The sequence below is a fragment of the Amphiura filiformis genome, chromosome 4, assembly GCF_039555335.1.
Source record: "Amphiura filiformis chromosome 4, Afil_fr2py, whole genome shotgun sequence".
NCBI classification, from domain to species: Eukaryota; Metazoa; Echinodermata; class Ophiuroidea; order Amphilepidida; family Amphiuridae; genus Amphiura; species Amphiura filiformis.
This window is the reverse complement of record NC_092631.1, coordinates 70305547-70331014: the sequence shown is the minus strand read 5'-3', so window position 1 is coordinate 70331014 and position 25468 is coordinate 70305547. Positions and strand designations below refer to the sequence as shown.

The 25468-nt window shown below is 34.9% G+C and overlaps 1 protein-coding gene across 2 annotated transcripts in view; it reads left to right on the top strand.

Annotated features, from left to right (window-relative positions):
• LOC140151328 (telomere length regulation protein TEL2 homolog) overlaps positions 1-25468 on the top strand; it is a 32389-nt gene that overhangs the window by 2289 nt on the left and 4632 nt on the right. Inside the window, exons 2-18 of one of the 2 annotated variants that reach the window (XM_072173632.1) lie at positions 7483-8030; positions 8701-8925; positions 9414-9499; positions 9915-9983; positions 11434-11581; positions 12756-12858; positions 13522-13590; positions 15371-15512; positions 16391-16607; positions 17560-17670; positions 18201-18289; positions 18667-18758; positions 19738-19854; positions 20896-20967; positions 22046-22222; positions 23967-24058; positions 24777-24876. In XM_072173632.1, the coding sequence (XP_072029733.1) occupies positions 7495-8030; positions 8701-8925; positions 9414-9499; positions 9915-9983; positions 11434-11581; positions 12756-12858; positions 13522-13590; positions 15371-15512; positions 16391-16607; positions 17560-17670; positions 18201-18289; positions 18667-18758; positions 19738-19854; positions 20896-20967; positions 22046-22222; positions 23967-24058; positions 24777-24876 (2445 nt within the window). In that variant the 5' untranslated portion in view covers positions 7483-7494. Of the gene's footprint in view, positions 1-7482; positions 8031-8700; positions 8926-9413; positions 9500-9914; positions 9984-11433; positions 11582-12755; positions 12859-13521; positions 13591-15370; positions 15513-16390; positions 16608-17559; positions 17671-18200; positions 18290-18666; positions 18759-19737; positions 19859-20895; positions 20968-22045; positions 22223-23966; positions 24059-24776; positions 24877-25468 lie in introns of both variants that reach the window. The other variant, XM_072173633.1, reaches the window with a different exon arrangement.

Sequence of the window (25468 nt, the reverse complement as noted above, 5' to 3'; positions counted from 1 at the left end):
TCCAATACTAGTATGCTCAAGGTGACAACTTGCACCATATTGGAACTCTTACCAAATGACAACTCACCATAGTTGGATTTTCCAATTGACAACTCACCATATTGGAACTCTCCAAATGCAACTCACCAAATAACCCTACCCCCACTTCATAACACCCAAAAAATATCAGCAACACTTATCACCTAGCTGGATCAATAAATAGCCCAACCGTCCCTGCATGCATGTAATGTTTAGCCTCGTAAAATAGCCTCACATGATTAGCCTTGTCTTAGCTTAGCCTCTAAATATTGCGAGGCTTAACTAATTTAAATAATTAGGCTAATTTTCAGGCTAAGGCGAGGCTAAGATGAGGCTAAGACAAGGCTAATTATTATGAGGCTAATATTCCGAGGCTAATATTTTGAGGCTAATAATGTGAGGCTAATGATACGAGGCTAATTATTTGAGGCTAATTATGCTAATTATTTGAGGCTTATCTAATTTAAATAATTAGGCTAATTTTCAGGCTAAGGTGAGGCTAAGATAAGGCTAAGACGAGGCTAAGGATATTAAGGCTATCACGAGGCTTATTTTCTGAGGTTAAGTTGAGGCTTAGATAAGGCCTCGACCTTTGGTAAGGGTAAGTGACCAATTTCATGCTCAGCACAAGTGACTATCTTTACACAGGGTATAGGTATGCTAGGTGAATTTAAATTTGCCATCAAACTGCATCATTTTATATATCAAATTAAAGCCCTTGCGTAAACAAAGCCAAAACTGAAAACCATTTTTTCATAGCACTTTCCATAGCAAAGTTACATCTTGTCAAAGATTGACTTTCATCAAAAGTTTCAGCTAGCAAAATTCCCCAAAACGGCATTTCGGGGTATTTCTAGATCTTAGTCTCATTATGATAGCAGCTTTTTTTTAATGGAAATGCTATCCAAATCCTCTAAAATTCCATGCGGGTGACTTATCACCATAAAAAATCATATATTTGGGTCAAGTGAAGTATAGAAAACATATTTATGTAGGTTTCTTTCTTCGGGCACTTGTTTTAAATTTCTATGTAAAAATGCATTGACATTGTCGGCGAATTTGACTGACTAGCAAATGTGTTAACTAAGGTTTGCCTGGGTTACCTACATACTACTAGTAGGCCTAGTACATGTACGGCGAATCCACTCGTTTTTCAACAGCTACGCATGGCAATTTCGTTCGAGATAGGCCGAGCGACTCGGGCTAAGCATATCATTTACACGATATGAGATACCACAGAGTTTCCATTCATACACATTTTACGATCTGCGCATGCTCAGTATGATGTTGCCATTACAAGAAAATTCGATTTGTTGTCAGGTAAAACCCAGGTTTTGTTAATTAACTCACTGGAATTTAACTAAGATAAGATTATCGTGTTCTTTCAACAGATATATTTAACTGCATGTCACTGAAACGTTTTTAAATTGTACAATAATAATGTGATATATTCAACAGTTTGAGAATTATAATCATATGAAAGGAACAAGCATAGCCCATTCAGCTAAGATCCATGTGCTGTATAGAATATTAAATCACAAGTCTATAATACAATGCACCATATCGAGACGCTATGCAACTTTCTTTATAGAATGCATCAGAATATTGATTTTTAGAACTGAATACATCAGTACATCTCTACATTTTCAATTTGAACTTCAGCACTGAGCGATCTAGCGATAGATTTCTAGCCAATCAGATAGGACTCCTTTTCTTGCATTCGGTGAAATACCAGACATGATTCATTGCATGGAATAAAGTATTTTATAATACAGGTTGTCGACACTGTGCCTCTTCCCCCCACATTTCTCAAAAAAAGTTGAGATATTTTACATGTATACCACTGGAAATCTTTGGTAATGTTCATGTCCAAAAATTTCTTTCGGATTAATTTTTTAACAAAAAGATCGTCAAACATGCAAAATTTGAATTATGTTCTGGTGTACCAAAATGAACTTACATCAATGGCCTACATTTGTATGAGCAGTGTATACATAACGCCAAATAGAAAACCTCCCGCTTCCTTTTTTTGAGGTTAATTCATTTTTTGAAATTTGGTTATAACTTTACAAAAAATATGTCTAGGAAGTTGAGATGCTTTCTATAGCCTTGCTAAGGTCCTTCGCACTTGATTATTAGTTTCCTGTTAAAGGTGAACCTCATTGAAAATAAAGTTATATATCAATGGAAAGCTTATGATGTCAGGAAGCAGAAAAGAATATTTTTTATTTGCCTAACGTACCAGGCTAGACATAATCTCCATGCAAAGTTTGGATATTGGCACCCCCCCTAAATTACAAAACGAAATCGTTCAAATTGGGCGCTTTCGTTGATGACGTCAGCCCGGGGACACACAGTTACTTCCGAGTTTGATTGTAAACACAATGTCCATGCATTACTGTGGCATGCATCGGGCCAATGCACGAATTCAGTCATTGTCAACTTACTTTACATGAAAAATATCTTCAATGAAATAAGAATAACATGAATGAAACATCATGATCAAATCAAGAATGAAGTTCCTGAATAAAGTGTGTGGATTTAAAAATGGGTAAAGTGCTGTCCGGGGTGATTTGGGATAGGCCAAGCCATCCACGATATCACTGATATGCATAGGGAATATTACAGTAAAGCACCTAAGAGCAAAGATTCGGCCAAGAACCGGAATGAAAACAGATTGCAAAAATAACTGCTAGTGCTACCAGTTCAGATCGTCACACCAAGTTGAGATGAACTTATCACAATGAGAAAATGAAGGAATAGAATAAGGTACATGTACAGGATTTTTAATTATTTCTTAGCTTTACAACCGGTCATGTATGATAGGCGAACTCGTGAGATACATACGGGATGAACTCAGTGCGTGACTGACCGAGACTCAGTCGCCGAGTCCGGCGCCGAGTGTTCAGTATCCGCGACTGTACTGTACTTGCAGACAAAATGACCGATTTTATATTCACATTCTGATATTTCCAACTTATTGCTACTTCATCAGCAAAATTTATTCCTGTAAATGTTCCAAATATAAGAGAACGATTGATCGAATCTGCTGAAACACACGCAGCAGGACGGCGAGTCGCTGTGTTTGTGCATAAACCCTGGAACCACCTGTCGGGTCCTTTCTTCAGCAGCAATTTACGCATCATGTGCGGTAATCCATAAAACATGAATGTTTCACTTTTCAGTACCGTATACTGATTGTACTATCATTAAAGAATTCGTGACACAAGTGACAATATTTTAATTTTATTCAGATTTCAGAATTCCATCAAATAATGGTCTACATTGTATCAAGCCCAAATTGTATTTATTTTATAATAAAATATCTGTTTCTTTCAATCGTGATTGTGTGGAAAGAATGTATTACCGCAATGCGCTAAATATGAAAACCAAGTTTATATGGGCTGGATTTGATGAAACCGCGGCTTTTTTTTTATTAATTTTTGATTACTGCAAAACGATATTTTTTTTAATCAGATATTTTTAAAATGAATCAAGAATAGGGAATGTCACAAACAAGTATTTAATTTTGATTTTGATTTAAACTTTTGATCCAAACACAAGGAATTAATTCCTACCTCGAATTTTCAGATGGTACTCCATCTTTCATCAGCGAGTGACACTGCGCTGATGAAAGATGAGTACCATCTGAAAATTCGAGTAGGAATTAATTCTTTGTGTTTGGATCAAAAGTTTAAATCAAAATCATGATTTATACCAACACAGATGAACTTTCATGAAAGTATTTAATTTGTTGTTCGATCATGTTTATTCAGTCCATGACATGAACGGCACCGGCAGCAGCAAGCATTTGCGCATGGAGTTGATCCCAGCGCGAAATTCAAACTCAATTACCCAATTATACCCAGCTAGTTATGACTGATTTTGTCAAAAATTTACGGAAAATTTACGTGTTGACAATAATTCTATTATTTCTAATATAGAAGGAACCAGCAACTTGAAGATTCCTCTAATTTCAAGCTTTATTGTGAAAATCAGACTTGCCGGGCAGCTTGCAAAGTACAGGAAGCAAGTCTTGTTTACATGTTTCCGAGCAGGATCATGTGACTGCGAACCCTGAGCTTACGTCACGAGCATTCCCAAGGTCATAGACGATTGATTTGGGTGCTTTTTGGGCGCCTTAAAAAAGACCAAAAAATCATTCGTTTTTTTAATTTTTCAGCTTTATTGGCCATCAAAAAAATCGGAAAAAATAGTTTTTAGTATCCTGACATCATAAGCTTTCCATTGATAAATAACTTTATTTTCAATGAGGTTCACCTTTAAAGATTTTGAAAAAGGGACGAGGTGACATATTAATTATCTTTTATTTTCTTTATTTAGTTTGAACTATTACAAGCAACTATTGACTCGTTTTGACTATAGCGGGCATTTAATTATTTCACAACAATATTTGATTTTATAAATAAGTGAAGGTGGAGTTGTACGTACTCTTTGTTCATTCATCATTATTGTTGATATTATTAAAGTCAGAAAATGGCAAGTAGAAGTAGTTGAAAGTTATTTTAAAGGAGAAAATTAGAAATAAAATTAAAATAATTAATTGTTTTGAGATTTTCAATTTTGGACGCGGGCGGTAAACAGGAAACTAATAATCAAGTGCGAAGGGCCTAATATATAAATCATGCATACTCGCAAACGCAAAATCGGAATCAACTGAAATTTCGGGATTAAGCCTTTTTCGTGGATATTTGCTGAAAAATGTCATAAAATGAGGATACTAGGATCATAAAATACTACTATTTTATAAAGTAGTGGCTGATAATCTGTTGCAAGGTTCCTTTTAGGCCCTTCGCACTTGATTTAGTTTCCTGTTAAAGATTTTTAAAAAAGGGACGAAGTGACTTTTAATTATTAATTATTAATTATCTTTTATTTTCTGTATTTAGTTGAACTATTACAAGCAACTACATGTATTGACTCGTTTTGACTAGAATGGGCATTTAATTATTTCACAACAATATATTTGATATTATAAATAAGTGAAGGTGGAGTTGTACTCTTTGTTCATTCATCATTATTGTTGATATTATTAAAGTCAGAAAATGGCAAACTAGAAGTAGTTGAAAGTTATTTTAAAGGAGAAAATTAGAAATAAAAATAAAATAATTAATTATTTTGAGATTTTCAATTTTGGACGCGGGCGGTAAACAGGAAACTAGTAATCAAGTGCGAAGGGCCTTATGTGTTAACCATCATGTATGAAAATTATTATACTTAGTTCTCTGAGTTAATAGGATAAACAAATTTTTAATCTTTCCCCAGAGTAGGCCAGTGCACATAAACGTTGAAAAAAAAAATATATATAATACCTATAGATTTATATCTTCCGCTATTCTCCAAAGTGCCTCTATAGCTCAGTTGGTTAGAGCGTCGTGCTAGTAATACGAAGGTCGCCAGTTCGAATCCGGCCGGATGCACTGGGTTTTTTTTAAAATTTTTTTTTTTAACGTTTACATGTATGTGCACTGCCCTACTCTGGGGAAAGATTAAAAATTTGTTTAACCATCATGTATATGCGTGGGATGTCAAGCGTGTGCAAATCCTTGTGGAAAATAATATGCGCTGAGATGGTTATCAGTATGCTTAATTATTATGATGAAAATATAAGTCAAACACATACGTGATGTTCATAATACACTACGTACATGGTGTGCGGGATGGTCATACACACATCAAAGGACCGTGCCATAGCATGACCGATGGAGTGACACGTGTTGGCAACATTGGCGCTGGTAGTAAATTCCAATTTTCTTTGCTTTACCTCAGTTGTTGGGCTCAACATTAAAAGGGAAAGCTAACATTTTATGGAAAAGAAACACTAATCTATTTTTTATGGAAATGTTACAATATGGCTTCAATTTGTAAAGGAATTCTGCAAAATATTATAGTTTGTGATACTTGATAGCCTGTGTAAGCATTCTGGATTGGCTACTAGATATGTATTTAAAATGCATTGTAAAAATACCTTACGGTTGCTTTATTTCAAACCATGTGTAGCTTCAGGGCTACCTTGGATTGAAATATGAGAAACCATGTGTCTCCACCAGAACTTCTAGAGTGCGCTGCCCAATCTAGCCAGTCAGAGTGCTATGAAGTTAGTAGAGAGTTAGAGACAAGACTAGTTTCATGGTCAGTGAGTGGGTCGTTGACTAGCAAGCAAGATAGACTGGTTTCTCTTTTCCTTACTAGCAGTATATATATATATAGGAAATGGTTGCAGTGGGACAAAGAAGGGGTAGATGGAGATTCGATCTTAGAATTAAGACTGGAATTGGTCTACGACCATTCTTGTAGCTCGTGTGAATAAAGGAGATCGGCATATCGAAGTTCAAAACTAAACACTACTCTGTGTTTTCTCTATATCGGTCAAACCCAAAATGGATACAGACAGTCCACTCTGAAGTACAAAGTACCAACGCGGACGTACACATTGTGCCGACTTTGAAGGCACGCATACCTGCAGCAGAGACGCAGCACAGCGCACTGTTTACGCGCTTTATACGCGCTCGTTGTCATTTTGTACAAGCAGAGTGGACAAACTGTAGAGGTCTCATGCCATCAGCACAAGCATTATGCTAATAAATGATCTTTTGTTGTTATTATATTCCGATAAGGAAAACACACAATTTTACACCTGCATGAATAAATTAATGAAATTTTTTGTAAATTTTGCTAAAAAATAACGGAAATTTACATTTTTCCAGAAACTTTTGAATAATACCCATTCTTAAAGCAAATTTTCATGAAATTGAGGGCCATCAATAAACCAGAATGACTGGAAAATGTACCCTAAGTCAAAAATAAATGGCTGAAATTGCGCCCGAATCTTCCGCATATCCCGTACCCTCGTTTCCAATAAGAACCCCTCCCCTGGCTTGCCTAGCTGGCTTGCCGGTCAGCTTGTCCCAACACATAGCCAAAACCAGGGTTAGCATTAAGGATTGAAAGTTGGGGGTAATTTTTCACTCCGGAACTCGCATGAAAACCAAATATGGTGGGTGAAAATGAAATTTTGGAGGTGAAAAATATTTAATCATTTTTTAGTTCTGCTACTATGCGAATGAACAGATTTTCCCAATCAATCATTCACCCACAATGTTGCTCATATTTCGGGAGTGAATTTTCACTCCCGAACTACTGAAGTTACAAAATTTATGAGTGAAAAAGCTTGAAAATGTAATTGTGGTGAGTGATTCACCCCCAAACTTGAGTTAATGCCATCCCTGGCCAAAACATAATAGAGACATGAAATTAGCTGTTATAAAAAGGATGTGAATTGTGATATATCTTTACTGTATTACTTCATCATATTTTTACAAAGAAACTTCCGGATGTTAAAATTTGGAAAGAAGAAAAAAATCTAAGACACTTGTTATGATTTTTTATGTGTGCATGTTTAATTTGCCAATATCTATTTTGGGATATATTTATTAATTACAGGTACATGAAAACATGATGTCTGATAGCGATTTCAAACTCCGTGTCAGACAAGTGGTTAATGAGGTAAAGAACAGACTATCAACTTCCAAAGATCCTCATGAATTATGCCAACAACTACAAAGACTAAAATGCCTCCTTCCCAGTGCACAACAAACACCCGATGAAAGGTCTGTGAAAGGAACAGATCTTAATACCAAGATAGTACTAAGTACTGAAAATGACAGTAACCAATCAAATTCAAATGAAGATCTACCAGGATTAACATCAGACACAGCCAAGTTATTTGATGTAACCAAGTTAAAACCAGATAGAACTGGATTGCCACCATCTTCCAATGACTTCTCAGAAAGTGAGCTTTCAAAAGCTCAGGAAGAATTCTGTAACCATCACTACATTCGTTTCTTGGAATGTTTGGTAGATTTAATGAATCTGGAGTGGTGTGGAAGATTTGATGTAATCCAGAGAAGGGATTATCTAGATGTGTTTTTCCTCAGGGGTGTACCCCAAGATGCATTCTTGGTCCTCTTATCAGCAGTCATACAAAGCAGGTAAGTATTAGTCAATGTAATGCTTTTTAAGTAACATCTAGAATGAGAATATAAGATGAGACACTAATGTTGTTTTTCAATAGGTTTTTTGTTGTTGATGAGAATATAGTGACTACAATTTAGGAAGAGTAGTCCCCAATGAAAAGAATACAAAACATAAAAAGAAACAAAATAATAATGTGAATACTTATAATCTTAACCTAATTTTGATTAAATTTACAAAAAGTTGATAAAATAAACAGAAAAAACGGGGACATTGCTGTATACCATGCATAATTTAGGGGATGGCCATATCTAGCCTTAGTGGCCTTCCGGCAATCTCCTCCATAACTTTTTTGTTTGCTTTGGATGTGTTTTGATGTATTTATATGTTTCTGGAAATTAATAAAGTAGAAGCCTAGTAGTAGTACAAGTTTTCTTTTTTTTTTAATATAAAGAGTTATCAAAGAGTTTAGTATGTATTAACCAAGAATTACACATTTTAAATTGTGAAACAAGAACCAAAAGACTTTTTTTAATGTCTTTTGTTTAAAAATAGGACAATCGTGTCAGACACTCTTTCTGATATGGATATATTGCAAATACAAAGGGTTTACCATTTGCTTCTGGACAGATATTCACATATAATTGTTATCATTGTCTTTTGTTATTTGATCACCTTCACATGCAGCCCAAGTTTTAAGCAGAACAAATGTGTATCTCTGCTAGAAGACTTTCTTCTTACTCATTGCATGGTTTCTATGGTATGGAGTCAGTGCTGCATCACCTCATCAGATGAGAAGGGTGCCTGCTCCTCCTCCTCTGTTGCTAGGCAGAAGATGGAATGGAATCAGCTTATCAATATGATGGTGACATTACCAGATAGGATAGCCAGTAAGATGAAGGACAAATGCAGGTATGTTGATAGTAGACAAGATTAGTTTTTCATACGTGGACATGATAATGATCACATGTAAAAAACTAGAACCTTAAGTATGTTGATAACCAATCAATCGGATTATAGTCAGAATTTGAGCTTCAGTACCTCTGGTTTTCAGTTACTTTTTCATTTCAGATTGAGTGAGAAATATACCAATTTTAAAATGTATGTTCAGATTATTCAGAATCAGTAAACAAAAATGAATGGTTAAACCCAACAGAAAGTTACGTTTATACACGCCAAATATTTCAGTAGCCACCTCAAAAATGTTCTCTGGAGTGGATACCTGTTCTTCTGACTATTATTATCAATTCATTAGAATGGAATTCCAGTTTTGTATCTGATCAATAAAGCTTATGTGAACATTTTACAGAAAAATGTTACATAGTTATATTTGATTTTGATAGCAAAGTCAAGATTTAGGTAATTATGATTTCTTTCTGTTTTGTTTTCTTCCTTTACAGAGACATCTTCTACCCAAAGCAATATTTCACAGTGCTAGGTAAAGAAATACTACATGTGCTGTACAAAGTCCACCTTCAGTTGAAAGGTAAGGAAATAAAGATGCAAGTTTGTTGATGTGATGTTCAAATTGTGTGATGCAATGTAGCACATTGTTTCTGACCCAAAATTAATTATGATTTGTTTTTCCATTAAACATTCTTGAATTGATTGAAGACAAAATGCTGTAAATGCTATCAAAACATTCATCTGCATTGTTTTTGACATTATTCTAATATTTGATATTGGCACTTTTTCTCTCTCTTTGTAAACTATACTTATTATTTTTTGTATACATGTTCAATCAGAAACTCATGAGTTGAACCAGTCTTTTTAACCAATTAAAAGTGCTCTTTTACAGCTTTTGGCCTGAGAGTTATTATGGCTTTAAGTTTGTTTCCGTGGTTGTTCATTTGTATATTTATCCATGTAACAGAAGTTAAAGTCTCATCATCTTTTTCCAGCTACCAAAGATTGTTCGCTGGTGTTTGCGAGTCAGCTAATTGGACGTATCTGTGTATCCGGTCATGCAGGTTAGTTTTGTAAAGTATTAAAGAACTGTTACAGCATACCACATTCAACTAAGCTATAGTACAGAGAATTATTCATTGGTAGAACACCAGCACTGTCACCTTCGGAGCCTTATTTCACCCTTTTTATGATGAGCACTCCATTGTAGTTTCCTCTTGTGAAGGTGGCTTGGGAATAGTTCCTTGAACTGTGTTTCTTATCTTTGCTTACTTACAAACAAACAAATTCAGCTTATACTATGAATAACAGGGCTTAAGTTACACTAGCAAGTGCCACACCGTTGCAACGGTCGACCCAGGGTGATGTAAGGTAGCAGGCAGGACTAGTGTAGAGCTATGAAAAGTGTCATTGAGGAATAAATAGTTCTTTCATTGGTAGAACATCAACACTGTCACCATGTCACAGTATAGTGTGCATTTAAGAAATTACACCCAAATAATGTGAAAAATCAATGAGTAAACATGTTAACCCATTATTTAGATGTTTCTGCTGCCGATGACACATTATTTGGGTGTAAAAGATAAGGCAGCAACCTTATTTCCATTATTTTACCACAATTATATTGCAATTTAAAAGGTAATGTCACTTTTTTGCCCAAATATTATTTTGTCCAAATAAGTTGTTTACATCAAGGTAATGCATATGTGTATCCACAGGGCAAGTGACAGCATGTATCATGGCAAAATTGTATGTGTAATATCGCATCTTGCTCTGCGTAGATTGTGCACACTCTATGATGTTCCATACGCAATCAGGGTACATAAATTCGGGGGAACATTTTGATATATTTTACATACAGGTTGATAGAGTGTTCTTTTAGATGATATAATTTGTCCCTGCTGGACAAATATGATAATGAGCAGAGTGTTAGAGGTCCCATATTTTAAATATATCTGTGTTCAAGTATACATTGCTTACTTCGGGTGGTTTTCCTGAACCACAACAGCTTTCCATATCCTCCTGTCCTGCATCACCATTCCCAGGTCAGGTTCTTCCAGTCCAGTGTCCTGCTTGAGTACATCTATATATGTAAGGGGGATGCATTATTCACTCATAAAGGTTACTATGAACCATTTATATCTATTACTTTCTTTAAAACTGACCAACATTTTTGCCCACATATCTGAAATTGTTTACCTCAAGGTAGATTGCACACTCATATCCACAGTATATTAGTAAAATTGAGCATGTAACCATGCCCATGAGTATGACTATGTGTTACCCGTATTATGCTTTATATCAAATTAGATGCTTAGGGATACAGTGTTCAAAATAATGGAATAAAATGTATACATGTACATCTATATGACTTCCGCCTACTACTTAAATAACAATGTTAACTTGTACTAATTACAATGTGATGCATGTAGCTATTTTACCATGGTAGTCGGAATAATGATATTGAATTCAACAGAGTCTCCAATCAAATAATGTATATATTTGATGTTGCAGATATATTATTTGCAGTCCTTCTTCCCCATTTTGCCAAGTTGACCAAAGATGACTTTATATGGAGTCGTATTTGCACTCGTCTGATAGCAGGAACCCCTGAAAGAAGCTTAGAGAGTGTTATGCATTGTATGGTTCAACAAATACCATGGTAAGAACTTTGACAATTTGATATAAGTAAGATTTTTAACACAAGTCTCCACATACATAAATGACAGTTGATATTTTTAAGCATAGTGATTCTCAGAATCAGAAAATCTAATATATCATCAAAAATCACAGTTTTTGCAAAATTATACATATTGAATAGGACTTCACATGTTTAGCACTGCTGTTTTCTTCCTTTTTGTCAAAATCCCTTTATTTTTAATATAGAATTTTATGAACTTATTGTTCCCTTTATTTGTGCAAATTTCAATTATTTTGATGCTTTTACTGCGATCACTAATAGCACTTTAATTATTCTGTGCAGAGAGATTACATTTTTTGGAAGTTTCAAATACCAATCATATCAGTTTGGGGGCGCTGAGAATTCAAAGACTCCTCTGAATTCACAGACCTTCTGTGAATTCAAATACTCTTGCTAACCTTTTACTTCAGTTTTAGCTAGTTTTGTTTCAAGGTGCTTACATGATGTTGCTTATATTGTTGTGGTTTAAACATTTCCTACATCCTTCAACAACATAATATCTTTAAGAAAACAGTGAACAAAGTTATATTGTAAGTTTTCTGGATATTCCTGCCTTATTGTGTCATTTTGCTCCCCTTAAAAAAATTGCACAGATAGAATTTTAATTTGCACAGATGAATTTGAAGCAAAAAAAGCTCATTAACTATCTAATGTACCAAACAGGCTGCCTATTAAGTGTTTTATTTGCTGCCAAAATTGAAACAAGTGAAAAGTATGTGAAATCACAGAACCGGGTATGTGATTTCACAAACCGTGTCTCTGATTTCAGAGGAGTCTGTGAACTTGCAGTGCCCCCGAACTGATATAGAGGTCATTCGGTAAAACCAGTTACTATTTAATAGTCCACTCCGTCATCAAATCTTTAATTTTTGAGATTTTCTTATCTTGATTTTAGTTGAGAATCCAGACTGACTGTATTTTGTTTATTACATTGCAATGAAATGTTGCTATAGAAACTCTTTATATGAAATGTCTAACAGAAATTTAAAAGAAATTTAAAAGGTTCTGTGCTTTCCGAAATTACTTATCTTAACTTTGTTTGTATTTTTGGCAATTATAAATTCAAATAAATTAGTATTACTATAAAATGCATATGCGATCATCTTTTCATGAGTCACCCTTTTCTGTGTTCCAGGTATGGGGTTATGTCTAGACTATTAGGTGATGCTGTGCTTGCCAATAGACAGCTTGACTATCTGCTGACTAATAAATTCCTGTTACATAGGTATTATCAACAAGTAAGTATGCATAAAATGTGTATGTGTGTGGGGTGTTTAACAACGATTATTTTGTAGTGAATATAAATTCTTGTAAAAAATTATGTATAAAACATAAATCCTGCAGTCCCTCAAAAAATAAAATTTCAATTATTATGAGGAGCATGAAAGTTCATCTGTGTGAGTAGAAGCTAGTAGACTTCATAATTGTTTAAACCTATGATCTTGACACAAAATTAAGATGTACCTCACATTTTCGGTCACAACTTTGACCTTCAACTGGAGACTGGCAACCCAAGTTCGGGATCAGTGACCTTCGGACACTTGACCCCAAAACTTGATCATACAATCTTGGTAACTTGTATCGACCCCCGTCACTGTTGAGTGATGGTTGGTTGACTCTGATATAAATTGACTCCTTCACACTCTTTTCAAAGTATCTAGTGTCCCAGTCAAGGATTTTGAATGTGTGGATGTGCTGGGAGACTGGGAGGTTGTACTCAGACAACAGTGTTTTAAGAACCAGATTTTCAATGATCTTTCTGTCTCACCAATATAAGATTCTGGATACTGACCCTTGCGGGTTTTCCCCGACAGGGAATGTAATATAATTGGTCCGATAATGTCTTCTTCTTGGTTTATCTTTTCAATAATTATTGATTGTTTTTTTCTAATATTTTACAGGACATAGTACCGCAGAATATCATAGGTTACTTAGCAGATTCTCCAAACAGACATCACTTACTTGTTAAGGTAAGAAAGGTTCAGTGACATTTTCATTTTTGTGCCTATAACTTGAGGTTGATGTACTGCCTTCTGTCCACAATCTACAACTGAACCCCATGAGAACTACCTGCCTATTGGTCAAAAAGAAGTTTTCATTATCAATTGGACCAATCAGCAACATTGTTAGAATAATTTCCCCACACAATCTAATTGGGGCGAATTATTTGCAAAGCTCCATTCTGATTGGTGATTAAAATGAAGATATCATGTAATTGACCAATCAGAGGCAATGTTAGATTGGCAGGTAGTGCCCATGGGGTTAAAACAGCATCCCATGTTTATTTCATTACTCTATAATAGTGTGACTTTTGCAACAATTGAAATTGCTAGGGTAAAACATGAAATCATATAATAATTTTTACTAGTCCTATGTGGAATGGATTGATTGCTTTAATTGTAGATGATTTAATTGTCATGAGAGTTGATGTTTGTTCAACTCAAAAAGCAACATCACCTTTACAAAACTGACTTCTAAATCAATCTAATGGTGTAATTTTGCCGGTAACAAACATAAATGGTGTTGAGGCAAAATATGTAAAACTACAATATGGTAACGCAGTAATAAAAAAAAATTAAACTTGAAAATCATATGATTTGTGAATCACATGTAGTTTGACAATAATATATTTCTTTGTGACAGTTATTGTTTCTAAAAACAAGCATTTTGTTCAAATGCCACAGTGCTAAATTTCACGCTGTCCTGAAACCGAAGCAGGAAATATGATATTTTTGTACTCATGCATGACAATCCAGTCCATAATGGATTTCCTGGAATGTTGCACTTGAGGCAATACAGACAAAATACTTCCATATTATGATGACTTCCATGGTCAACAAGTTGACTCCTATTTTGTGACAAATGTAATATAGCAGCACCAAAGGCAAATTGTATGAAATGATTGTTACATTTTTACACTTTTTGCTATATAGTAACCTGCAAAATAACTTGGATAACTGCTCAAATTATACATCATGTGATCCAATGTTGTTGGGTTTTTTTTTTCAAATAGATTTAAGCATTTTGTACTTTACTGAGTGGTCTGGGATATTTAAAAGATGGAAAGATTGGCTTGGTTATGGTAGAGTCCGAAGTTTTCCGTTTTACGGAAAATGGAAGAAAATCACGGAATCGGAGGTACAACACTGAAAATGACAGTTTTGTATGATGTGACAAAAATTGTTAAAAGATAAGAGAAATAAATGTTAAAAACAATCATGATTCATGAGTTGTGTATGTCAATTTTTATGATAAAAATACTGTTTAATATAAATACCAAAATAAAGGTATATTACCAAGGCATGAACCCCCTACATTTTGTATATCCCTCCAAACATCGTAATAGTCGGCCTATTATCGTAAGAATATTCCAATCAGAACATATTGATCGTGATATTGAACACTTTATTGTGACATTAATATCATTGTTTATACATTTTAAGCTTTATTCATGACACAGATTTACAAATTTTACAACACAGATTACAACATGGAAAATGGATTTTAGAAAACTGTAAACTTCGGACTCTAGGTTATGGTAATGCAAACTTATGCCACTGTCAAACATTGCCATCCTCGGTGAACCTGAATTCTTCAAACCACACATAGTTGTTCCTGTTCTTCACAACAGACCATGTGTATGTATGTCTGGGAGGGGGTGTACCACATACATACTACTTGAGTTTATTTAGGAACAATGTAAGCCTCACTTTGTCATGTGTGATTTTCATTGCTACGTTTATGTTCCAGACTCTGAAAACAGTGTTAGAGGTGTGGGGAGATGGCAGTGCAGTAAAGCATACTTCCTATGATCAACAACTCTACCTCACTAAGGTGATACTTATATCTATTGGACATCTTACAGACAGGGAAAGGAAAGACAATAAAAATGGTAAGCTTATACATCATATTTGAAAGATCAACATTAATACTGAAAATTCTTACACATATGTTAAGAAGACTTGCCAAAAGCAAGGCATAAGAACTAACAGGGTGAAGCGTTTAGGCCGTTAATTTAATGTAGATCGGATTTGGCCACTGAGACGCATTAGATAGAAAATAATTGTGACTAGTTAAGACTAATCATACAGTTCCTTGTGGTGCATTGGATAATCCTGAGTGTTTCATCGTGACCGATTCTGATGTTTTCACTCTCTCAATTTATTTTATGCCATTTTGCTGAGCTTGCAACTTTCAAAGTGGGATGCAAATTGTGATACAACATTTTAAACGATAAGCATTTTATTGTACCTCATGCAAGTTTGAAAGTTTATTTTAAGGCCTGTTCAGAACTGCCTTGGAATGAGACAGGAAGCCTAATGAAGATCTTAGAAGATATATTTTGTTACATCAGGTTTATAATAATTATATTATTAATTATCTTTACCCAGGGTATGCCCGAATCAGCTTAAAGCTGTTCTAACCGGGGCCCTGCAAAATACAAACTTAAAACAATATTAAACATATTAAAAGACACTCATATAAACATTAGTCATAATACATGTAAAAACATTAGGAAAATACAAACAATAATTGCGCGTACAATAAGGCTTGGTTAAATGGAGAACTGATATATGAACAAATAAAAATACGTTATTGGGTATTAAATAGTCAAGCCAGAGGTTTTGGCACTAAATAGCCAATATTTCTTAAAACCGGAGACCTAGAGCACTGGCACTGGGATATTTTTTAAGAGTGACCAAAAACAATGATTTCCTCCTATACCAAAAGTACTGTTATACTCTGTCTTTTATAATAACTACCAAACAGATCTCATGTTGAAACTAATGCCTGGAGTACAAAGCCATATTAACAGTCCTATCATCAAGGTACGTAGGCTTGGAATGATAGTAGCAGAGGCTCTAACCAAGACTGTTCAAGCAGATGGACCTAAACTAGCCTTTGAATATGAGAAGGATGCAGAGAGTGAGAAGCTGATGGGCTTGCTTGTACCTGCAGAAGATCCTGGGATACAAAGCCTAACTAAGTATGCATCTTATTGTCAGTAAATAATACAGTCTGTCTAGTCTGAAGTACAAAGTACCGACGCGGAGGCACACATTGTGCCGACTTTGAAGGCACGCAAACCTGCAGCAGAGACGCAGCACTGTGAACTGTTTATGCGCTGTGTACGCGCGCGTTGTCACTTTGTACTTCAGAGCGGACAAACTGTAACTGTAGCAAAGAACAAGGAACAACTACAAATAATTTCCTTTAGAATTATTGTGTCAAAACTTAAATAGCAAGATTTCTTTTAAAAGGTGTAATCCTTATGTAGTATGCTTATGATGTCAAGAGTGTGCCATCTGACCTCACACAAACTAGTAGTACTGACTGGACACTTACTATACTAGGTTTCAGAGAAGAATGGCAGTTCCTTGCTCAGATTGATGTGAGCACCCTGTTAATGATCAACATACATGGAGCTTTGCATTTCCTTCAAGGGCGCCAATCTGCGCAGACCAACATTTTGACAGCATAAACAATGTCGTTTTTCTCTGCCAAAAACTGTAGTATGAACATTATTGAAAAGGAATGATGCATTTAAGTTTAATCAGCAGTCAATTTAGCTCATTTGGTAAGGCGCTAGACTCGAGTGTCATTAATATGTTATTATGACAAAATAAGCTATAGCTTGAAATTCTCTTGGACAAGGAATTGACTGCTTACTGTCAAAGTGTAACCATGTAAAACTTGGGGGAGTTGATCCTGTCTGTGATGGTTAATTGGCTGATTAGTGTTTACTGCATACTGCACTTGTATAGAGTTGCATCCCTTAATGAAAATGATATTGAAGTTTTTGTTTTAATATATGTTTAATTGCCATTGTATTTATTGTTTGTTTTGTTTCAGTCTTTGTGCATATGCATTTTAAAAGTGATAGGTAATTAATAACAATAAGAATTCTTTAACTTAATTAACATTTTAATCTTTGACAGAAATATGGAAGAAATTTCAGTGGATATGGCAGACACTGGGTCTGTTACCATGGATACATCAAATACAAGTGATAATGGGAAATGTAGCCAGCAAGGTGAAGAATTGGACAGGTGTGTAGTGACTGCCATTTTGTTCATAGGTCATTGTATTCAGACAGTATCATAAATAATTACAAGTTTTCTTACTTGACATACTAATTTGGCAGTTTGACATACTAATTGGTTGTACAAGCTGTATCAAATGATTTATACCCATCAGTTTTTGGTGTTTTTTGTCAAACCTGTTTCTTCAATATGCAATGTTAGATCTTCTTGAAATGCCCAGGATATAGTTTTATGACTATATGTAATATGGTGCATTTTGATGTGGCAGCTTTGTCCATAATCACTGAAAGCTGATGGTACCAATCATATTGATACAGCCTTTATGATAAGACATAATATTTTGGCTTTTTACAATGTAGTTAGCCCTGAAGATGACACTTTGAAAGATATGGATTGAATAATTCTACTCAACTTTTCCAAGTCTACTGCTAGATGTATATGATTTGCTAGAGTATTATATAAGCATTAAGCAAAATATGTAGATAGAGTTTAGATTTTGTTCTTATAATTTCCTACATGTATTTTTACTTGTGTAGTGATGATGATCTTGAACCATATGACATGACCTATGACCCCAAAGTGACACAGGTCAAAACTCCTATGTATATCAGAGATTGCATGGAAGGTAAGCAAACTTCTCATATTTTTGTCATAGTATATTACTTCATATAAATAACCCTTACGGTGTCATTTGAAACTCATAATAATGTTTCTTTGTTTGTTTAATGTGGCTCCACATTTTGAATGTTCATCGTTTCTGCTATTTCTGCTGTTTTTGCAAAATACTATCATTTTTCATTACTGCTGTATGCATAAACCATGTACTGAACTATTCTGTAAAACTGATTAATTTTGTAGTCATACCTGTTGGAATTCGGGTTTCTGCATGTGAAGATAACCACACAAGGGTGTCCTCTACTGAAATTAGTCAGTTCAAAATTGCATCCTCTGAATTTTCATGGTGGCAGTAAAATTTTGTTGTTCTTTTCTGAACATTTTCAGGTTTGCTGAGCAGAGATAATCCAGACCTGTTTGAGTCTAGCCTTAAAGTGTGTGAACAACTGATACGAGCTGAGCCAGATGATTTGCAAGATGTGAGTATATCTTTGTAGGATATTAAATGTATTCAACCAAAATAGTCAACTGCACCAAAAACAATGTGTACCATAGACAGTAAAAAATTTCATTTCCCATGGAAATGGAGGGCTAGTAATATGAGTAGTAGTAAGATTCACCTTGGATGTAGTCTGGCACTTGGATGTAGTCTGCCATTTAGGGTCTCGGTTTCTTCTAGGTCATCCATTGTGCCATACAGCGTTTGATTTACCTGGTGTAGCAGAGCAAAATACTTCCCTTTTGGATAACCTGCTACACACATTTCAGCTTGTATAGCAATTTTTTACAATGTAAACATACGGTATATGTTAATATCATACAAACATCACCTAAATAATAATTTCGCCAAAACTTGTTATGCAAATTTTCAAAGTAAATCGAACCCTGGAGCCATACCCTGATTTACTCATAAAGATGCCCTCAATTTTTTTGAATTTCCTGTGAAAGACTATAAACCTGTAGTGCTTTAATTATGTAGTAAAATTTCTTAATTAAAACTGGGAATACCAGTTTTATTCACCAATTCCATAGAACTCCACAGTTAAACCCCAGGGGTACCCAGTACAAATGACCATATGGGGACGTGCTGCAAACATGGGTAGCATTTTCAGCCTTTTGGTATATCAACGACCCCTTTTCTAGGCCAATTTTAGCATATAGATGGGTTCTTTTTTCAATATTTTTCAATTCTTTTGGAAAATAGCCCAATTTTACCTCACTGTAGCCAACAGTTTTGAAATTTATCCAAAATATGGAGGACAATTGGTAAAAATTAAGACAATTTGTGTTAAATTTGGCCAAAAATTTTGAATTTTGGTATATTGATGGGTCCAAATTTCTTGAAAAATTGGTATATTGATGGTTCCCCTTTCAAAATCTCAGTGGCACTGCTCTCAAACCAAACTTGAATACCCCCTGGGAGTTAAGCAGATATACAGTGGTTTTCTTTCATTTCAGGTTTGTGTTGAAGTGACCAAGATTCTACTACACCTTGATAACAACTATGACACTGACAACTTTACTGCACTCAGACACAACGCTATGATTTCTCTGGCTGTGTTATGCCCAGTACAGGTATGTGTGTACATTCATTGTGAAATAAACTCAGTGAAGACAATGTTTTAGTGTTTTGGTTTTCAAGGGTATCATGACTTGACATTGCTCAATGTTACTGAGATACTGAGAAAACAGTTTATGGATGCACACCAGTAAATAGCCTCCATTGACTTTCTGTACAAACAGGGTCCGGGAAAACATCATTTTCTTGACTTCAGAGCGACTCAGCTCTTAAAAACTAACACTTTCTGCAAGTTGAAGGTCAGCTGAAGACATTTTGAAAGCTTAGCCAAATCTTCATAAAAAGTCGGATCCTGCTCATTTTTCACAGACAATGTATTTCCCATGCCTAAATGAGGATTAAATATGAATCAGGGCCTAATTGTTTGTTTTTAAGCCTTTCCTAATGTATTATATTCAGTCGTATTGCATGTTTCCTCGTTTGAAACACTGTGACTTTTCAAAAAGGATATAGGAGATTCCTATTTACTGGTGTGCACTCTAAAGTTCCTCCAATACATTCAGTCTGTGGTCTTCTGATTGTTCTCTCACTCCCCAAAATGGAAAACTAATATATTCAGCCAAACATTTTAGACCACATCTGCAATATAAGCAACATTGTTAATCCAGTTTATTTCCGCACCATTGGCATGGAAATATTTTAGGTGCAAAAGAGGAAGTGATTTTAGTTTTGATGTTTGTTTGAACAATAGAAACACATTGGTACTTGCGTTCTGGTTTTACCCTAAAATTTTGTTCATGTTCGATTATCGCTCAATAATTAGTCAGTCCACTATCAGATATAATTACAGATCATTGCTATAATACGTTCCATATTCGTTTGGAGTAACCTTTATTTTTGTGCAGTTATTATTATTTCAATTGATGGGCTCACTGATGACTCTACACTATATGCAGTTAGGAAGATATCAACAATACTTCCATTCCATATTTTGGACAATGGTCGAGGTCCACACTCCAATGTAATATGGGATCAATTATAATCTGTGCTAGAAATTGATAATTTCATACCACTATCATCTGTGTTATTTCTTGCAGGTAGCCCAATATCTAACAACAGAGTTTTATGATAGAAACTACAGCATCAGGCATAGGCTGGACGTTTTAGAGGTATGGCATCATTGCTTGTGATCCTTTCTAAGCTGCTAGTAACCAAAGAAGTTGTAGAATTATATAACAAATGTATTGAGGAATTTCTTAATGGGTTATTCCAATTGAAATCCATACACTTCAAATGGAAGACACAGCCTTAATCTTCCACACAGGGAGTGTGAATTTCAAATTCAGGTTAACTGATTGACTGACTCCATTTAAACTTCAAACTCCCTGTGTGGAAGATTAAGGTTCTGTCTTCCATAGGGGTTGTATGGATATCAACTGGAATAGTCCAATTTGTGTTTCATGCATATTATATAAATATTATCCTTTACCTTGAGTTTGGTCAAAGAAAGTCATAATCTTTGACCAGGACATGAAGCTGATTATTTCCTTGGCCATACTTTAAGGTAAAGAATAATTTGCAATCATAATATTAAGTATGAGATTTGAGAAGTCTATAATAATCACCATTTCTTCCTTAGTTGCATTAGGAACTATAGTGTGTCTTGTCTCAAGTTGAGAGTAATGCCATATGGGATTTTGCAATGGCGTATTTGAATCGAATGCACTTGCCCAATCCCGCGGGTTGTATACACACACATAGAATGGTGATTTGTCCATATACTGGTGACGCAACCGCATAAATGCACTGATTCAAATCTGCCACAACAAAATCTAACATAGATTGAGGCAAGATACAATATACATATACTAATATTTCATTTGCCAACATGGCTTACACCATATGACTTACTTCATTAAATCTATTTGAAAATATTGATATTATAAATCACACCCTACTAAAAAAACTTTGTGATTTCCAAAGTGCAATTACACCAAAATTTCCAAATTCCAATTGCACCAAAATGTGATTAAGAAATGCTATTGTACATAGTTGTGTGATTAAGAAATGTTATTGTACATGGTTGGAAACATTATAAATCTACCAGGTTGGTCTGAAGTTTCAGGTGCATGTTGTGAAATACATTGCAAAACAATTTAGGGTGCACTGCCTCAATGAGAGATGCAAACATTGCAGTGTGTGTGTTCTCTTATTTAATTCCATATTTCTCTTTTGTTTGATTACCAGGTTTTAGCATCTGCAGCCCAAGAGCTTTCGCAACCAACTGACAACTCTTCATCATCAAGTGCCACAAGTAGACGACCTAAGGAATTATCACCACTACCAGTAGATCTACCTGGTAGTGAGACATGGAGGGATATTGTACAGAAGAGGATTGAGAGTAAGACAAGGAGATTTGCAAAGGTGAGCATATGACATTAGGCGAAGAAAAGACAGAAACCCGGATCTACAGGTGGGCAGACTTTTTAAAGGTTTTTATTTTTGCAATTATTTAAATCTTGCTTTTGTTCACCTTGATTTAAAATAAAAATCAATACATTTTCCATGCATGCAGCCAAACAAAATAATATATGTATATCTCCAAAAAAAATGCAAATCTGGGTTGATCGGACATGTAGAAATGGGGTTTTTTTTGTCATCTTACAGTATATTTGCTGCTATCACTTGTTGCATTGCAGCATCTATCAACATTTAGACCAGCTTCCACAATATCTCAGAATATATCAGCAGACCTAATTTGAGATGAAGGTCTTTAAGAGATACATACCACACAAAATAAACACAGCACAAGAAATAAGTCCCCCTCTCAACATTTTGTCATAACATTGTAAGGTTTTGTTTTGTACCAATAAAACTAACCTTGAAATAATTATATGATTGTTTACTAAGTGTTGTGTGAAAATGAGAGATTTCCATGACTTAAGGGATTTTTTGTGGGACATGAGAGCACATCAGACATATCGAATTGCATTCTGAATCCGAAGAATGTCTTTCTGATATCAAATAATTTTAATTTTTTGAAATTCACGATATAATTAAAATTTGATATTTTTCACATTTTTGATATATAACAGTCCTCGAAGTAAATTTTATAAATCTAATGATATATTCTTAAAGTGTATGTAGCTGGGAGGAAAAGCCGACGATCAATTGAAAATTTTGACCTTTCATATTGAAGATATAGATATTTTTCCCAAAAAGACCAAATTTTTGTTGGTGTTTTGGGGAAAAAATTCATATCTTCAATACGAAAGGTCAAATTTCTCAACTGATCATCGGCTTTTCATCCCACCTACATACACTTTAAGTATAAATCATTAGATTTACAAAGTTTACTTCGAGTACTGTTAAATATCAAAAATATCAATTTTTAATCATTTGCCATAAAATGTGTATTACATTGCAAATTTCAAAAAATCAAAAATTATTTGATATCAGAAGGACATTCTTCGTATTCAGAATGCAATTCGATATGTCTGATACTAATGGAAAAACCATGTGGTTGAGTGCAGTTTAAAACCTTCACCAAGTGAACATTTACTGTAATGTGTATCGATTCTTGATCATTCAGCCATGCAAATCCCCTTGGTGCAGAGTTCAGCACAGTGAGTTGTAAGATGGCCAGTTCCATTCCTTGTCCCAATATGTGACATGATCAAGGGGAATGAGTCACATGTCGACCCTGGTCAAAAATGAGTTTTACATACGTTTCTAAAGGGGACATTTAAAACTTTCAGAAACTGAAAACCCCATGTTGATACAACTTTTCATTGCGAAGTTACATCAATTTATCAATCGCTGAAAACAATATAAAACAAAAGAATTTTAACACTTTCTTTGCCAATATCTCAAAATCAATAGTTGCGACATCAGACTCATTCCCCTTGATCGTGTCACATATGCCTTTGTGACTTTTGGAAAGGGCAGTTTTTGTCTTAAATTTGGGTTCATTCAGCCATGAAGTCATGGACATCTTTTATTTTCACACAACACTTAGTAAAGAATCATATAATTATTTCTAAGTTAGTTTTATTGGTACAAAGTTTTACTTTACGATGTTATGACGAAATTTTCAGAGGGGGACTTATTTCTTGTGATGTGTTTATTTAGTATGTTTTCTTTCTTCTACTTTGTTTATACAATACAGGGCTCCAGTAAACCTCTACCCAAGCCAGTTGCTAATAGATTTGCCTCAGTAGCAGGTTACTTCTTTTTCCCTCTCATGAATCGATATGATAGGTGAGTACATTTTGTCATGATAAGTCAGTGTTTAGGCTAAACAAAAAAATCTTATGTCTCAAAACCCATGGCAGTTTCACAAACAAATGCGAAATGCATTTTATAAAAAATTTTGAGTGTTCAAAAGTACACAGCATAAAATTGTGGTTGATTTACACAATTGAAGTACAAATATCAATTGTTTTATACCTATAAACTATGCGAGTATCGAATCAAGTAACTTTTCTTTCCAATTTGTCTCAGAATTTCATGATTTTACGGCAAAAAAACTTTAAAAAAATGAAAATAAAAATTGAATTTGTTGTTTCAGCTGACATGGACGCACTAAGCAAAAAAAATGAATGCGCTCGACAGCTTTAAGACATAATTATTTTGGGGGGATACATGATCATGCAAATTTTGGACTGGGTATTGGTCTTCTCACTCATTTCTCAACACTCCAGCCCGGTTCAATTCCCCCTGTTGCCACATGTGAGTTTGGTTACCAGTCCATGCTTCTCCTGGCACATTTTTCTCCGGGGGCTCCACTTTTCCTCGAACCCTTTCCCATATCCCTGTCCTTTCATATTTGGTTGGCATCCCTTGAATTTAGTATTCTCTGAGCACTATAGGGCTTTGTCTGGCTTCGGCCAAATGTTATAAATAAATAGAAATCTCTGCCTGAGAGATTAATTCATAATGAACTCTCTAAAGGTGGATTCTGTTCTATTTATTGCAGTAAATTGAATACAATGGACATGTTAGGAGAAGACTTTCTGCTCTTGGGAAGGATGCTCTATACACTGGGAGTAGTCATACATGCTGCACAAAACACTACAGTAAGTTAAAATCTCTCAAACTTCAGTGTATACAAAACTGATGTTGCTTGAGTTGAATTTGAAAGATTTTGTTTTACCTCCTAAAGCCACACTCCAAAATGTTTCATTCAAAGTTTGTATATAAAAGATACAGATCTGAATGACCAGTCTCTGGATCTGGATGCTGTACTCCGATTAAGCAGGACAAGCCTACATCACATCAGAGGGTTTGACCTATGAATGACCTAATTGTTGGAGTGACTGGGTTTGTCGAGGGCTATGAAATTTGAGTCCAGGAGTTTGACAAGTTCTGTCTTGAAGCTTGTGAGTTTAGTTGAATCCAATATGCCATGAGGCAAGTCGTTCCAGTCTCTTCGTAACGAGGGCAGTAGCTAGTAGAATGCACTCATAAATGGTAGTTTGGCGTTACTCATGCATTCTTGAAAAATTACGGAAAGTAAATCTGCTATGTGTATGTGCTGCATTTCAGTGTAAATATTTGTTTTTAAATCAGGAAATCTGATTTACAGTTAGATGAGTGAAGTGAATGTTTGAAAATCCAACATTGTAAAGTTAGATTTCAAATGCAAATTGACATAAGCATATATGTATT